Source organism: Psittacula echo (assembly GCF_963264785.1).
Source record: "Psittacula echo genome assembly, chromosome: 16".
In the NCBI taxonomy this organism is placed as follows: Eukaryota; Metazoa; Chordata; class Aves; order Psittaciformes; family Psittacidae; genus Psittacula; species Psittacula echo.
The window spans coordinates 10,047,791-10,062,263 of NC_137752.1; the positions used below are offsets into that span (position 1 = coordinate 10,047,791).

At 54.3% G+C, this 14,473-nt stretch overlaps 1 protein-coding gene across 1 annotated transcript; it reads right to left on the minus strand.

Annotated features, from left to right (window-relative positions):
* Positions 1-3,335: 3,335 nt before the first annotated feature.
* On the minus strand, positions 3,336-14,259 carry ANAPC2 (anaphase promoting complex subunit 2; the record flags this gene model as incomplete). Its single annotated transcript, XM_080630741.1, has 13 exons — positions 3,336-3,709; positions 4,104-4,339; positions 4,669-4,798; positions 6,487-6,690; positions 7,252-7,327; positions 8,061-8,202; positions 8,336-8,517; positions 8,600-8,717; positions 9,244-9,363; positions 9,502-9,676; positions 12,232-12,364; positions 12,843-13,465; positions 14,176-14,259. The coding sequence occupies 13 exons, from the start codon at positions 14,257-14,259 to the stop codon at positions 3,497-3,499; spliced, it is 2,436 nt and encodes an 811-aa protein (XP_080486867.1). The 3' UTR covers positions 3,336-3,496.
* Positions 14,260-14,473: the final 214 nt, after the last annotated feature.

Here is a 14,473-nt window from a genome sequence, read left to right on the forward strand (position 1 = left end):
GCTTTTTCCTTTCTTTCATCTAAAAGCTGTTGGAACTATGTAGTCTTTAAGGTCCCTTCCAACTCAAACCATCCTATGATTTGCAAAGGCAAAGACATGGGACAGGGCTTTGGCCAGTGTGTGCAGCTCCAGCCTGAAGCAATGCGGCTGCACAGCCAGTAGCGGAGGGAAGAGCCCAAAGCCCTTTCTTCCCACCCTGCAGCTTCCTCTGTTCAGGCTGGAAGCTGCATTTCCAGCTTGTTCCAATCAGTTTTCAGACTTCCACATTCCATACAAGCCCAAGTGCTCATTAAAGCAGGGGTTTTCCTACTGTAACACTGTGGAACAAGCACTTTACAACTCAGGCAGTGGCTCTAGCTCAGCTGCACCAAGACTCCTGCAGGGAGAGAAGCAACCCCGGGGCCCCTCAGCAGCAGCAGAGCTCAGCCTTCAGCTCAGGATGGACGAACTCATCCCATCCCATCCCACAGCCCCATCCCATGGGGCAGCAGCAGCGCAGCTGGGAACAGTCAGGACAGGAAAGGTGCTCGTCCTGTGCCCTTCCCTTCTCTGATCTCCATGGCAGGGCCATGGCTTTGGGCATGGCGAGAGGGCTGGATGTGCCCCTCATCTCATCCTGAGGTACTGCTGGGGATGGGTAATGGCCTTGCAGCACCCTGTCCTGGGGGTGGACAAAGCAACGTGGGAGGAATATATCCACCTGTACCCATACATACATAAATAACATTGGCTAATCACAGGATCCCAGCCTGGTTTGTATTGGAAGGGACCTTAAAGCTCCTCCAGCTCCAACCCCTGCCACGGGCAGGGACACCTTCCACTGGAGCAGCTTGCTCCAAGCCCCTGTGTCCAACCTGGCCTTGAACACTGCCAGGGATGGGGCAGCCACAGCTTCTCTGGGCACCCTGGGCCAGCGCCTCAGCACCCTCCCAGGGAAGAGCTTCTGCCTAAGAGCTCATCTCAGTCTCCCCTCTGGCAGGTTAAAGCCATTCCCCTTGGCCTGTCCCTACAGGCCCTTGTCCAAAGCCCCTCTCCAGCTTTCCTGCAGCCCCTTTAGGCAGACCCCGGAGCTGCTCTGAGCTCTCCCCAGAGCCTTCTCCAAACCAAACCAATGCAGAAGACTTCTGCAGTTACAAGCGTTTGTGCCTCTGTGAGCAGAGCAGAATCAGCCGGGCCCTGCAGTTCCCCCCAGCCGCGTTCCTTGCCCCAGCAGCCAGCCCTGGCTCCATCGGTGGCCGCCAGCAGCGCTGGCACAAAGCTGGTGGTTCCTTTGATCCCAATAGATCAAAGAGCTGTTTCCCCACCCCGGCGCGGCCGCAGCGTGCCCAGACACTCGATGGTCAGCCAAGAGAGGAGCAGGATGTGCTCTGTCACAGCCCGGCGCTCAGGCTGCCCTGCGGCTCCCACCCTCCGGATGCTTCCCTGTGCTCAGCTTCCTTTCCTGGAAAATACCCCAAAGCAAAGCACAGGGAGCTGGGAAAGGCAGCCCTGGGGCTCTGCACCTGCAGCACGCACAGGGAAGAGGTGTCCTGAGGGATGTCTGCCCAACCAGCCCGTGTCCAGCTCCCGCTCGCCCTCACGGGCATGTGGGGTTTGGATGGAGCCCAGGCACTTGTGGGCTGCTTTGATTTATCCAGCGTGGGTGAGTGTCTGAGCTGTGCAAAGGCACAAGGAGCTGAGCAGCCTTTGAGGGAACGTGGAGACTCACAGAATATGGAGAACGCTCCAGGAGGTGGTTTCTGCAAGGGAAAACCCACCAGGACCCGCGGCAGGAGCACCCAGCGGCAGCAGAGACCCCTGCCTGGGGCTGAAGACCGACAACATTCCATGTCTGGTGTCCTTGCCATGCGGCTCCCAGGGATGTCCCCAGCCACATCCCATGCAGGGCACAGCAATGACAAGGCCGTGTCCTGGCCACTCTGCCCAGCCCCAAACAGCAGCAGACCCAGCCGGGTGGCCTGCAAGGCGCTCGTGGGGATGCTCATGTGTTTCCCTTCCCTGCCTGCTGCCATTTGGGCTCAGCCACTGTCTATCCTTCTTGGCTTTACCTGGGGCAATATCCTACATGTTCACAGGCTGGGATTTGTTATTGCCAGAGCCTCTACAGCACAAGGGACACTCTAAGCATAACAAGTAGAACACACCAAAGGGCTCCCAGTGCCACACCAGCATCAGCAGCGAGGGAAGTGCCACAGGGAAACAGGAAAACATGCTCTCACCCGCAAGGGTAGAACAGGAACATGCACAAGGGGAAGATAAGCACCGAACTCCACTGCCTGCGGCTGCACAAAGTGTGAGCCTGGCAGCCCCTTAGGCACTGACAACCCAGGTTAAATGTTAAATAGGGTGATTTGCAGCCCTTCCTTTCTGTGTTTGCAGTCTCCCGTGCCCCTGGAGGCACAGGCGTGAGCCAGCACCGCAGCCTGTTCGTGTTTTCAGTGTGACCCTTTGCCATCTCAGCTCCAGCTCCTGCCCACAGGCTGGGGTATTAGATTCAGGAGAGGACAAAGACTCCCTGGGCTGTGGGAACTCCTTCGCTTCCCAGGAAGCAAGTTCTTAGTAAACCCCCCCCTCCATTGCCCTGCATTCTATGATCCATGTTCCTCCCGAAGAGCCAAACTCACCGAAAAGCAGGACTGAGGAAGCCTGAATGCTGTGGAGACAGAACAGAACCCCCCTGCTCGATACCCAGGTTGGGACACAATGCTTAACCAGGGGAGTTCAAGGATTCTCCCATCCAACTGCTTCATTGATCTCAGTGATGATGGCTCAAGGGCAGCCCTGCACTGCTGGGAGATGCAAATGCATGCCATGGTAAAGCAGTCCTACCACTGCCTCAATAACCCACTTAATTATCCTCCCGGACCCAACAGCTCGCCCTGAGGAACTGCTACATCTCATCCATCTAAAGCACTCCTCATCCCACAGTGAAATTATTCCACCCAATTTAACAGTCCCAAACAAGGAGAAGCAGACCCTGGAGTTCCTCCCATGTAAGCCAAAGGCAGCATCAGCACTTGCTTCTATGCAGGGTCTCACCCATCACAGCCAGATGCAAGACACTGCGTTAGCCACACAGAGACCCAGACAGCAACTGGAGCCAAGAGCCCCCTCCCAAAACCTCCTGGGGACAGATGAGACCCAGTGAAAGGGACATGGTGTCCGACAGATGGGGGAATTTCCTCCCTGCCCTTCCAGCATGGGAATGCTGATGCCAAGCGTGGAAAGAGTAGAGAAGAATTGGTACCATCTGAAAAAGGAGACTGCTGGTTTTTATTAACCAGTGAAGTAGGCCCAGACACTCACATAAGGGAGGAAAAGCAAAGTGGGGAGCAGGCCCAGACCCAGGCGTTGGGGTGTGCATGGCCCAGGCTGCTCCTGAGCTGTCTCCATGTGGAAAAGGACACCCATCCAGGGAAGAGGGCACAGAGAAAGTACCCAGAGCTGGGTGGCACCAGGAGCTGAGCACAGGCCCAGAGCAGGGACACTGGCCCCCTTAGTTGCAGTTCTTGGGCAGGCGATAGACACCTCCGGAGTAGATGAGCTGCTGGTCCCGGACCTTCTTCTGGAGGAAACCCTGGAGCTCTTGGATATCGATTTCTGTCACCACGGGGCCTGTCATCACGAACATCTTCAGCATGCTGTGAATCCTCTCCAAGGACAGGCTCTCCAGGTTGGTCAGCATGGCCTGAATGTACGTCCAGAACAGCTGCAGAGGAGACACAGCAACAGTAAATCACATGGACGTCTGTACCATGAGGAAAGGGGTGCTTTAACATCCTGTATCCCAAACGCAGAGAAGGGCTGGAGATGGCAGCAAGTTCTGCTCTCAGCCATGAGCGTTTGGTCTTTAAACAGAACAGCATCAGGTGTTGGGACACACAGCAGGGCACTTTTCTGGACGGAAGGCTGCAAACCAGCACATGCACCAACAAGCATTAATCAAGAGACACCCACTTCAAACACCCTCCAAAAACCTGGACGTGCCATGGAAAATGCAAATCCAAAGTGCATCAACTTAATCAGATTCCCCAACCCCAAAAGCAGGGGATGTTTGCATCATCCTGCTGCCTTTGCAGGCAGCCAACACACACAGACAGTACCTGCAGCTCTTCCTCTTTCTGGTCAGCCTGTGAGGCCATGGCAGAGTCCCCCTCCTCATCACTGTCTATCAGAACGACCTTCTCCACCTGGTCCTTCTGCTCCTCCTCAATCACAGTGAAGGTGCCCTGGGGCTCCTCTCGCAGGACACCCTGCTGCAGCCACAGCGTCATCTTGCGCTTCAGCGACGTCACGGGCACCTTGAGCACCTCACTCAGCTCCGTCAGCGTCCATGTACCTGCAGAGAGCATGGGTATCAGGGAAGAGAACAGGACACCTGCCCACCCCAGCATGCCAGGGCTTAGTAAGAGGATGGGGAAGGCTGGGGAGCCACTGTCAGGAGCAAGCAGTGACTGCCTGAACACAGAGTGCTGAGCTGTGGCCCTGCTGGGTGCTGTCTCCTAGGAGAGCTGGAGACCTGGTTGATTGCTGTGGTAGATGCAAGCCCATGAACCAGGTCTTGGTCCTGCTCGCAGAGCCTTCAGCCGCCCGAGTACCACAACCTTCCCCCCCACCCCTGGGAAGCCCACAGACACGGGGGGGTAACACTGAGCTGCTGCCACTCACTTTTGGTCTGGAAGTGCAGAATGATGGCAGCATGCACAGGAGACACAGACAGCGAGAGTGTGCGATCCGCCAGCTCCACGTCCAAGCTCACCAGGCCCAGGTGGTACTTCCAGTTCAGGGTCCTCATGGCCTGGAAAAGGGGAAGGAGCCGCTCACAGCAGATCTTCCAGCAGGAACCACTCAGTGCTGCATTACTTCAAATGCCCCTCTGCACGTCACACACCTCTGCCAGGTACCAAAGCTGCTCCCCTCTCATGAGTCACCCAGCACTGCCACCATCCCTCATGGGGAATATCCTCCTCAGCACAAGTTGTTCAGCCCTTACCCAAGACAAGTGCCCCTCTCCTACATAAAAGCCAGTTACTCAGCTCCCTGGTAGGGTAATGCACAGGTTGAGGAAACACTGGAAGACCAACTGGGTTGCTTAGGACAAACTCCTACTGGAAAAGAAATATCTATCTGGGGCAGGATTTCCACAGAAGAGAAGCTGACATGAGAAGAGCGCTGCTTGCTTTAAGGCTGAGGATGCTCAAGGAGGCTGCTCCCTCCTTCACAGAATCATAGACTAGTTTGGGTTGGAAGGGACCTCAAAGTTCATTTAGTTCCAACCCCCTGCCACAGGCAGGGACACCTTCCACTAGAGCAGCTTGCTCCAAGCCCCGTCCAACCTGACCTTGAACACCGCCATTCGTACTCTCCTAACTAATTTTTCTGCAGGCACAGACATCAGCTGGCATCCCCATCTGGCATGCAGCTATGGGAGAAGAGACAGGATGTAGAGCTGGGAGCTCTCAGCCTCATGGCACTTATCACCTCGTGTATAATAACAAGAAAGGATATAGAAACCCAAGCTGGAAGTGGAGTCAGAGCACAACTGGACAGTTAAAGAGGAACATCTGCATAAGGCACCAAACTGTGTTCAGGTTGGCTGCAAAGAACCACCTGCATGTGCACACATGGTACCAGCTTAACTGCTAAATCTGAACCATCCATGTTCCAGATGTGCATTCTGCACTCCAGCAGGTAAGAAGCTTTAAGACAAGAAAGCCAAGACCACAACTCTGGAAATGACCTAGATCTCTCTTTGATTTCCAGAGAGATGCTCCTGCTTCCAATCCCCTCTGTATGTGCAGTGCAAGACGCACCTCAGCCTTCTCTATTTGATTAACTGCTGTGATCAAGCGCCCAGGAAACACAAAAGAATATTGCACAGTTGCTTATATTTCCTGTGTCTATCTCCATTCGATGCTGTTTATAAAGGCATGGATTCTTTGTCTGAGCCACTGTCAAACATATTTGCACCTAAACTGTCTAACATGTTCAGGAACCCTCCAGAAATGGATGAAACAACTCAGGAGAAACCACAGGCACAAGAGGCAGCAGTATTCACCTAACTCCAGACTAAGGGAATCTTCAAATGAGACCATGTTAAAAGAGATCCTTTTCAAGAGGATAAACAGGGCAGGAGAGCACCAGAGTAGCGAAGAACAGAGACCCAACAGGGACAGGAGGTCGCTTCTACTACTACAGAACTTAGGCCAACCAAGCTTAAGAACTTCCAGCTCAGTATGCATTCAACCAAGAAACACTGTCAGGTTGTAGAAAAGTCTCCTACCAAACTGCAATCACCACAAGGACCAGGCACCCCACAGAGATCAACCCTTCCTTTGGCTCAGCTAAGCTAGTGCAGCCTCCAACACTGATTCAAAGCTGAAGGACTTTGGGATTCCACTGTAACAGTGTGGGTGTACTAGCAGCTAAAGCTGAAGGGATGTTAAAGGGGACTTCTCAAAACCCATATAACAATGCCTGCCTCACCTTTAATTTCTCATACTTCTTGGAATAGGCTTCCATGGCTTCCTTGACCTGCTCTGGAAGCTCCAGCTTCTCCTCTTTCAGTGGCGGCCAGAACTCACTGGACAGGATAACAGCCACGAGGCTGAAGGGTGGCCTCTCCTCCTCTGGGAGCTTCTCTTCTTCATCACGGATGTTGGCGTTAATGCGTCGGGAGTCTGCCATATCCTGGCAAAGGCAGAGGAAGCTCAGGCAGCCCCTTCTCCCCAAGTCAGCGTTAACCAATAGTAAACCTGAACAAGGCAACCAGCGTTGTCTCCAAATGATGATGGGGACATTAGAAAGGACACAATCGTGTGTCTGCTAGAAAGTCTGCTGCATACTCAGAAACATTTGTGGGGAGGTTGAGGAAGGGCCTGCAGTTCCACACTGGCCTGCACTGGAGTCCCTCAGATCTGTGTCCTGCTCAAGGTGCTCCAAGTGAATTAAACTCCAGAGCCCCAACCTCAGAGGAGCTGGAAGAGCTCAGCTCTTAAATGCCAGGATATTGTACTGCGGGAAGGGCAGGAGAGACAACAGCACCAGAGCAACCATCCCCCAGGGTCAATAACACAACCCACAGGGCTTAAAAACCAGACTTGATTTGAATGCACTTCTGCCTGTCATGAAGCAGTGCCCTCACTGGGATGCTGGGAACCCAACTTTCCTAAAAGACCCTTTTTTGGGTCCTTCTCTTCCCCAACAAGCTCAAAACGCCAGGATTTGAATGTCATTAATAAAGAAAGTTACTTTTAACATGACTTCACAATAGTGCATCTGAGCTTCCCCAAACCGCAGCTTCAGCAGCTCCACGTTGCGAATCTCCCTGGTAAGAGAAACAGCAAATCAGACCCAGGTCCCTCAGCCAACGAGCCTGGCTTGGCCTCCACCCCTTTAAAGACAGCCCAGACAGGCAGACCCTGGCACAGGGTACTCCTCCTGGGAGCCTTGCAAGGCTCTTTATATGAACAGGATGCCTCCCAGCATCTAAGTGAGGAACAACCTCTGGAGGCCAGCAGCTTTTTGAAGACCTTCCCATCCCTTTCATTTGGATAAGCATTGTGTATAGCCATCCCCTCAACAACACAGAGCAATCTCAGCATTTGGTGAGCCACTTGCCTGAGTTTGCCCATCCCAGATATGGTTTGCAGTAGAAGCACTTGAGAGACAGGAAAACCACTGAGCTGTTGAATCAAGAGACACAGCTGTGTTGCAACTGAGGTTTCCCGACGCTTCATCCCTTTTTCTTGCTTGGACACTTTCTGCTAACCCCCAGCAGCCTGTGCAGGTTGTGAGGGCCACCAGAACATGTGAGATGGAGCTAAGAGGGTGTTGGTCCTCCAATATCCTACGTGCTGCCCTACTAGTGCAAGCCAAGGGCAGGACTGAGCAGGAAGCAGTCTAAGAAGAAGTGAGCACATGAAATTCTAGATGCAAACCCAAAGCTACAGAGAAAATGGCCAAAGACATTCCTGGCATTCACAGGAGTTAGTCTGAAGCACACCTTTATCAGGTGATTTCACCATGGAATGCCCTGGGCTTGGGCACTTGGACCTCACCTCTCAGCACTGTAGTTGAACTGATGCAGCAGCCGGTCAGCCAGAAGTGTGCGGTACTCATTGATGAACAGGTCTTTGCTGCCATAGATGCTCACCAGGAGGCTGATGATGTCTGAGGAACGACGCTTAGAACTTGATTTTCCTGGTGAAATCCAGCAGACAACAGTGTGAGATCAAAAGAGACTTGCCCCAGCTCAGCTCGGGAGGACAAGCAAATGAGCTGCTCAAGACTGCAGCCCACCAGACTATTACGACTTCTGGTCTTGACATCTAACCTGGATCTGCATCAACTGGGTCAGGAACCCAGTCCCCTGGTTCTGCAATGTCATCGTCACTCTCCTGGCCATTCTCCAGGGTCACTGGGTCAGCTTTTGAGAGCTCATTTGCAAGATCACCAGAGCCCTCAGCATCCCCTGTGAGACCAGCCACGATCTGCCGCACTGTGTCCTCCCGCGTCCTGCCAACAGCAACAGAAACAGAGCAAGGGAAGGGAAGAGGAGGGAAAGGAGGTGCCTAAGGCTGCCCCACAAGCCTCTTACCTCAGGTACTTCCTGATGGGCTCACAGGCGACCTCCAGGATAACCATGGAGGGGTCAAGCTCCCGCAAGGCCTTGATGGCCGAGATATACAGAGTGATGATGTCAGATGTGTTGACTCCTACAGGAATGGGGCAGAGGGAGTCAGAGTCCCAGAGCACAGACTAATGGCTTGGATGCAAGGAGCCTGGATGGGCTGCAAGCCCTTGGTTTGATCAATGGAGTCAGAGGTGAAGGGCTTGCTGTCCTACTGCCCCAGCCAAAATGACAGATCGGATCCATGTGTCTGAGAAACCAGTTCCAACCGTGAATACAGGCTCAGAGCGCACTAAAAACCAGCTGAGCCCCGACTGTGCATGAGGAGCTTCAACCACACACAGCAAAGAAGCCTGTTTCCACCTGGACCAAAGCTACACTTCCAGTGCAGCTCCTCACCATACTGTGAAAATGAGGCAAAATTGGGCTGGCTATAACCATCTACTGCTGTCCATGCACAGCTGAACGCAGGGAGCATGTGATATGCCCAGTCTGACTGCCTCTCACTCCTCAAACACAAGATCAGATGATGGCTCCCAGCAGATCCCCACTCATGCCCAGGCTCCTTACAACAACACGTGTTACAACACACATGGGGATGCAAAACTCACCTGGATGCAGAAGCCGCATCTCCAGAGCACTTTTCAGGGAGCTGAGCAGCTGCTGCCTCTGATTAGTCCTTTCCAGGCAGAACTTGAGGTCCTCCACTGCAGGCTTCGACTCTGGGAAATCTACAAACCAAGCAGTGACTATGAACAGTGGCCATGCTCCTTTGGAAGGCAGGAGGAGGCAGCGTGGCACATCAGGGGACAGATCTATCATTCATCCGACCCAAGTCCAAGAGTGAACACTGAGTGGGTCTCACCCACCTCGAATAATGCTGAAGAGCTCTTCAATGCGCATGCTGGCGTAGATGCGGTAGAAGAACCTTTGGACGTGGCACCGCCAGCGCTTCAGGGTGCTGCTGGCTTCTGAAGAGGAGCGAGCAGAGGGACCATCTTGCAGGAAAACCCTGCTGAGCCAGCCAATTACCTTCTCAATCCACTGCACAAGGACAGGGAGAGCACAGAGGTGGTGAACACCACAGCTGGATGCACAGCTGCATCCCACACTTAACCCCTCACCCCGCAGCTATCACAGCAAGCAGAAATGGGCAGCTAGAAAAGGACAGCATCACCTCCAGCCACTGTCCAAATACACCCTTGTCTGGGTTACAGCTGAGGATCATAGAATGGTTTGGGTTGGAAGGGATCTCAAAGCTCATACAGCTCCAACCCCCTGCCACAGGCAGGGACACCTTCCACTAGAGCAGGTTGCTTCAAGCCCCATTCAACCTGGCCTTGAATGTGAACTTTAACTAAAGATACAGGATACACACTGTGCAGATGTGTCTGAGAAGATAAGGGGCGACTGAGGACTGTGCATGGGTGCTGGGCTCCAGAAAGGAGCACCATCCTCAACCCAAAATCTCTACAATTCCTGAAACCAATGAAGAGCAAGCAAGCCATGCCAAGGGCTCAGACAACCACCCAAACTCAGGCACTTGAAACCAAGACCTCAAATACCAGCCTACTCACTGAATGACAAAACGAAAAACTGAAAAGGGAGCATCAGAAGGTTCAGTTTTCATACATTTCAGATTGAGTTTTCTTACAGAGAAATGTGTAATTGGCAAATTCCAGTGTCCAGATGTTCAAGAGAAGTTTTTGGGGCTTTTTTAATTCCCCCTTTAAGGTGACAAATTGTGGCACTTCTTAGGATAGTACCTGAGTATTAATAGTTACTGGATGTTGAACGGTTTTTGATAACTAGATTTCCACAGCCTGCAACACAAATGCTAAGTCAAGGTCTGGTGCTGGTCAGTTTTCATTACCCACCCAACTGAGGAAACACTGAATGAAATGCACAAGTTCTGCCAATGACAGGGCAGGATGACAGCAGGGACTACAGAAGACCTGGGCACTGAGCTGGGCAAAAACTGTGGCACAGCGGATAAGGAATGTTCCTAAAGGCCGAAGGGAAGGGCTGTAACTGATGCCACACAACTCAGTTTTAAGGAATATAATTATTATCAAACCAACTCATTTTTCCCCATGAGTTTATCTCTGAGTGCTCCACTTACACCCCAGTTGTGAGCTGACACCCTCTGTGTTGGGCTGCTGTGTTCGGCACAGGTTTGCTCTCAGCACCTGGACTTTCAGCAGGCTGCTTCTCAGAGTCTTTTTTCTCCTGTCTTACTTTTCTTTTGCCAGGCTTGTGCTTTTCGTCCTTAAAATCATCTCTTCCTGATTCTGACATGCTCCAATACTCTGGGGCCAAACACACCAACCCTTCTGAGGAGGTGGGAGCAAAGGGACCTTGTCTGGCAAGTGGAACGCAGCTGCATTTTCTCTTAAACAAGCTCCAGGTCAAACAAAAGCTTTTCACACCAGCTCCAATAAAGGAAGTGTTGCAGGGCAACTAGTGGGAAGTAAACATAAAGTGACTGCTGATGCTTGCAGGAAACTAAAGAGGCTGGCATGGGAAACAGCAAGGAGACCAGGGAACCAGAGAGCAGCTGGATTTGCACAGCAAACTGACTTCATGGGTTGCTCTCTGACACAGGCAAAGGAACAAGGAGCACCTGAAAAAGCCATAACCTGGAGAAGAGTCTGACTTTAAGGCCGCACTGGGTAAACAGCCCCACATAAACTCGGTTCAAGGCAGCAGCAAAACAACTGGGTTGTTGCAAGGAAGGAATTTAGTTCTGTGCAGTCCGATGGTGAGATCTATCACAGAATCCCAGCCTGGTTTGTGTTGGAAGGGACCTTAAAGCTCCTCCAGCTCCAACCCCTGCCACGGGCAGGGACACCTTCCACTAGAGCAGCTTGCTCCAAGCCCCTGTGTCCAACCTGGCCTTGAACACTGCCAGAGATGGGGCAGCCACAGCTCCCCTGGGCACCCTGTGCCAGCGCCTCAGCACCCTCACAGTAAAGAACTTCTTCGTTAGATCTAACCTGAACCTTCCCTTCAGATTGAACCCACCACCCCTTGTCCTGTCACTACAGTCCCTTATGAAGAGTTCCTCTCCAGCATCCTTGTAGCCTCCTTCAGACAATGGAAGCTGCTGTGGGGTTCCCACACAGCTTCTCTTCTGCAGGCTGAACAGCCCCAATGTTCTCAGCCTGTCTTTGTAGGGGAGGTGCTCCAGCACCCATCCTTGCTTCCTATTTTAATGGGGTGCTGAAAAATGGGAAAGACGACAGAAAACAGCCACACAAATTATAACGATTATAAAATTATAAAGATTATACTGATGCAGAGGGAGCGTCCTCTGCAGGTGAGGCGCACGATGTGTTCTTGTTGGTAAAACGGAACCACAGCAACTCCCTCATTACTAGAGACATCAGCAGGTGAAATACAAAGGTCTATTGTACACAGGGCAGAGCAAACCTCCCTCTCAAACATAAATCAAACCAAGGAGCTTTAACCACGTCTCTGCCAGGGGTGGTGGAGTCACAGCCCTGGACCAGAGGTTTTCAGGTTCAATTTGCTTTAGGCTGACCTGCACCAGGAGTGGCTGCACTCTGCACAGGCAGGGCCCTCGCTGCCCTCCTTACCTCCTGGAACTCGTTGAGGAAGGAGTGCTCGTATTCCCCCCGGCACCGCTGCTCCATCCTCTCCTCTATCATCCTGTGCAGGATGGTGGTGACAGCATCAGCGCTCACTCTCTCCAGCAGGTTCAGCCGGCGGCTGCAGAGACCAGCAGTGACTGAGCTCAGAGCAAGGGAAGCAAAGGTAGGAGCAAACAGAGACAATCTGACTTCCTGAAGGCACCTTGCTCCCTGCTGCTCCACTGCTGCAGGCCACATAGAAGCACAGGTATGTAACACATGACACTACCACCCCCCCATCCTCCTTAGAAACATTATTTTCTGGCCATCAAAAGCTGCCTCATTTAGAAGGGTTTGCTTCCTTGCAGACAGAAGGCCTCAGAGCAAGAAGATGCTCTCATATCCAAGGAGAGGAACTTTCTGTCTGAAGATCTGCTCTAGTTCAACCACCAGTTGGCAACCGGCTGCAGAACCTGAGTCAAGTTCCCTACCCAGTACCACAGTACAGACTGACCCCACACCTAACTCCTGTATTCAGAGATCAAGATCTGCTGCTGCTCCCCACCCACACCATCTGCTTGCTCTGAGGGGCAGCCACCGCCCCATATCACACGTACAGGATGTCGTTGAGCTGCTGAAACTGCTCCATGGCTTTGGGGCACCAGCACTGCTCCCTCCTGCTGCTGCAGCCCGCACACAGCGCGCTCTCTCCTCCGCCCTCCTCAGTATCACTCTCCTGCTCGGTCTCACTCATGCTGCTCTCACACTCATTGGTTCCATCTTCTCCTTTCTTCCACTGCCGCATGTATATCCTGAATGTGCGGCTGTAGAACTGCTGGATCATTTCCTGGAAGGACTTGGTAGTGGAGAAGAAAAGGATAGCTTTGAACATGGTGTAGACCTTCTCTTGCAGCATCTGAGCGCCTGTCCCCAGGAGCAGGCCTGCCTTGGTCCATCTCTCCAGGAGTTCCAGGCTGTTCAGGTAGGGGTCCAGGCGGCACTTGAGGAGACAGAATGCATCCAGGAGGAGTGAGGAGCACTGGGGCTCCTCGGCCGTGTTCTCATACTGGCTGATGCAGTTCCAGAACTCAGGAGCTATATTTGCCTGGAGGTCCGTCTGCAGCACCTCGATGAACCACTCCTCCACGACCGAGTGCAGGTCATAACACCGCAGCACATCCAGGGCTGCCCGCAGGTCAGCATCCTTCAGTGGCCCCACAGCACTGGACCTCGGTGCGGCCTGAAAAGAGGAGGGAATAACAAGTTAAGTTACAGACTTCTCTAGGAGGATCTGTGGCAGAAGAGACCCTCAGCACAAAGAGCAGGGACCAAATGCACATGGGCTCTGCTGTCAAACAGCATCAAGTGGATGCTGTTCCTTCATGGAGACCTGGTGGGGATCCAGCCCCAACCCCGTGCCACGGGCAGGGACACCTTCCACTGGAGCAGCTTGCTCCAAGCCCCTGTGTCCAACCTGGCCTTGAACACTGCCAGGGATGGGGCATCCTTGTCCATCGCCACCCCCGTTGGTGCCTCCTGCAGCACATGTGCTGGGGGGGGGAGCCACGGCTCACCCTCGGCTCCCCAGAGCCCAAACCCTCCCCGGCTGTGCCTGGCTCCCCGCGGAGCCGCAGCACGGACGGGGGGAGCGGAGCCCTGCAGGGCACGGCTGGACCCGCCAGCCCTCCGCTGGCAGCCCCGCGCACACACAACCGCCGCACCCCGTTCCCCCCGGCCCTCGTTCCAAGCCGCCAGCTCCAGGCTTTCCCCCCCAGCCCCGGCACCGAGAACCGGACCCAGAAGCGGAGGGACCGGATCAGGACGGGGCCGCCCCAGGGCCCGCGGTGGCGGCCGGAACCTCCGCGGCCCTGAGGCCCGTGAGGGCAGCGGGGAGCGGCGCGGCCTTCCCGGCCCGTCCCCGCCCTCCCGCGGCCCGTCCCGGCCCCTCACCAGCCCCAGCGCCGCGGGCGGCACCAGCGCGGTGCTCAACGTGTGCCAGGCGGCCGAGAGCCCGGCGCCCGCCGCCGCCTCCATGCGGGCCGCGCCGCAGGAAGGGGCGGAGCGCGGCGGGACGTTGGGCAGGGCCGGGCCGCGGCGATGAGCGGGCTGGGGGCCGCGCTGCGCGGGTACAGCGGGGAGCTGCGGGACGGTGAGCGGAGCCGGGGGCTGCGGGGCCCGGGCCGCGGCCGGCGCTAATGCTCGGTGCCGCGCAGGGCTGGCGGAGCTGCGCGCCCGGCGGGACGAGCTG